The sequence below is a fragment of the Parasteatoda tepidariorum genome, unplaced genomic scaffold (genome assembly GCF_043381705.1).
Source record: "Parasteatoda tepidariorum isolate YZ-2023 unplaced genomic scaffold, CAS_Ptep_4.0 HiC_scaffold_2829, whole genome shotgun sequence".
Taxonomy (NCBI): domain Eukaryota; kingdom Metazoa; phylum Arthropoda; class Arachnida; order Araneae; family Theridiidae; genus Parasteatoda; species Parasteatoda tepidariorum.
In genome coordinates this window covers 4540-7147 of record NW_027261600.1, presented here as the reverse complement: position 1 = coordinate 7147, position 2608 = coordinate 4540, and the positions used below count along the sequence as shown (strand labels likewise).

General features: G+C 29.5%; 1 protein-coding gene across 1 annotated transcript; it reads right to left on the bottom strand.

Moving 5' to 3' along the window:
* Positions 1–27: 27 nt before the first annotated feature.
* LOC122273203 (sphingomyelin phosphodiesterase-like) lies at positions 28–1126 on the bottom strand (the record flags this gene model as incomplete). The annotated part of the gene is made up of 2 exons (XM_043057272.2): positions 28–255; positions 962–1126. Coding segments are annotated over 2 exons (393 nt in total), but the record flags the coding sequence as incomplete, so codon positions are not given.
* Between the last annotated feature and the right edge of the window lie 1482 nt (positions 1127–2608).

Here is a 2608-nt window from a genome sequence, read left to right as displayed (position 1 = left end):
GCTATAATGCAGCAAAAATAAACTTACTTTGTGTTTGGTGGCAATATTCTTGAGCATATTTTCTAATGTTCTCAATGGAGTATCACAGTTTCTATAATCGCCCCACTTCCCGGCTGCTTGTGCCTTTGTCGCAGCCCAACCATCTGTCAGCCGACAGCACATGAGTTCCTTACAATCAGCATTCGAACCTTCTTGGTAATAAGGATCCAAATGAGTGTCAGACAAGTGCAAGACTTTAAGTACAGGTGCTCCTGGCTACATTTGAAATAAAAAATATGAAAATTAACTTTAAAATGAGTGTTGTTATTCTTTTTTATTTAAAATTTCTAATTATAGTTAAATAACATTTTTCAAATGAAAGTTGAGTAAATGTTTTTTACAAAAATTAGAAAGGTGATAGTACAAATCTAGAAGAGCAAATTTACCATTTCATGTATGGTCACATTCCAGTAAGAGAGACAGTAAAGAGTAAAACTGATGTATTCGGTTGAAGTTGTTGTAGCAAAAATTGCATGAGACGCATCAAAACCACCGTAACATATAGACTTTCGCGAAGATTGCTTGTGAGAACTATGCAATGTATCAACCATTTTGAGCTCATGCTCTGAGTTTTCTTCAGATCCAAAAAATCAGATCATGCAACTTTTGTTATCGTTCACTCACTTCCCAACATTGTAGTAAGTTCATGTTGAAATTCGAATTTTACTCTTTTCTGCTTATCAGAAGAGAAATACAACCTTATGTCTTATGCTAAATACTCGTCTCAATGGATACTATTATTTCTGTAAAACCGATTTGGACTAAACTGGTTAATTTAGTTTTAAAAATTGTCAGAAAATGCATTAAAAACCTGGAACTCAAACAAGTGTTCTTTTAATTTAATAATACATAATCTTTTGTATGTATACAATTATGTAAACAGACTTAAGAAAAACTATTTACTAAAAAATGGAATCCTTACTGGTGGATCTTTGATGATTTCAACTGGAGGTTTAGGGAATGGAGTAAGAGGAACGGTCCAATTATGAAGAGGTGATGAGACTCGGGAACATTCGTTACCCATCAGAACACCGCACACTTCCTGGGGACCCAGTGTCGTTCTTTTAAATATGTAATAAAACTCATCCTAAATAAACGAAAATATTTGTAATGAATTACTTTAGAAGAGAATATATAACAAAAATACATAATTCATAACGTGACAAACTGACTATTCGCAATGTAAAGAAAGAAAATAAGTAAAACCTATATTTGCATCAATTGCAAACTTCTGAAGATCAACAAAGAAAAGTTATTTGATTATAATAAAAATTAATAATATTTCCGTTTAAGACTTTTATTTAAATTTATAATAACAAAAGATATGAGAAACGAACAGAGGTCTCAAAAGAAATAATGAAACAAAATAGATGCTTTAAAAACTGCGTTTTTAGGCAGGACAAAGAAAGAAGAACATTCAAATGTGTTAAAAACGAAAACGAAACATGCATGGCGCATCACCGTCGAAAAGTATAGAAGGTTGAGATAGAAGAATATTGCGAATAAAGTGATGAGCCCAACGTTTTTTGTTTTTCATCTGACCCAGCTTTAAAAGAGAATAATGTTCTCCTTTTTAACGTAGCGTTTGCCGCGAAATCAATGGGTTATGTTCAAAAATATACTTCATTTAACATGCAAATTATTATATAATTAATTATAATTTGCATGTGCAAATGCAAATTATAATAAAATTTTAAAATAATTATAATTAATTATAATATATATAAAGAGAAAAAAGTATAACGCGTACTTCTACATTTCTTTTAAATTTTCCTAGCTTTTTCCTCTAGAATATATGACCCTATTTCTTAAAATATGCTTTTTAAGCATCACTTAAAGGTTTTTTGAAAATAAAATAAGAATTATGTACTCCACTATTTGACAGGTGGCAGCACTAAAACAATACAACACGGAGTAGCAGTAAAAATAATTTATTCACTATTGTATTTTTTTCATTTAAAAACAATACTTTTCAACTCTATGTCTCCATATTTCAACTTTAACTTTATTTTTTTCTACTTATACGTGTTATAAGAAGTATCAGCTTAAACAATAACCTATTGTACGCTATTTGAGACTTTATTGAACTCTTAGTACTAAAATTTTATACTAGATGACAGCACTAAAGCCTCTATAGTGAGATGTTAACTGCATCGAGAGAGAAAAAAATTTTATCGAATTTGTAGCAGGTATATAATATGAATGATTTTTTATTTCATTAATTCAATTTTTTTTATTTTTAAAAAAAAGTATCCTACTTTGCCCATTTTACTTTACTTGAATTTTTTATGTAACATTATCCATATATCCCATACTGTAACCAATATATAGTTACTTGGTTTTACAACTCATATCCTACAAAATTTTTATTTAATTTTCACTGTATTCTAAATTGAAATCATACCGACGTTATTTGAATATAATTTTAAAACTGAATTCTATACACTCGGACAAAGGACATGGAATCTTGTCCCGATGATATAGTCATTCTGTTATATTGTCATTCCGATCTAAGCTACTTTTCATTTTAAGACATCTGAAATTTCAAGAGCATTTACTTTAGAAATTA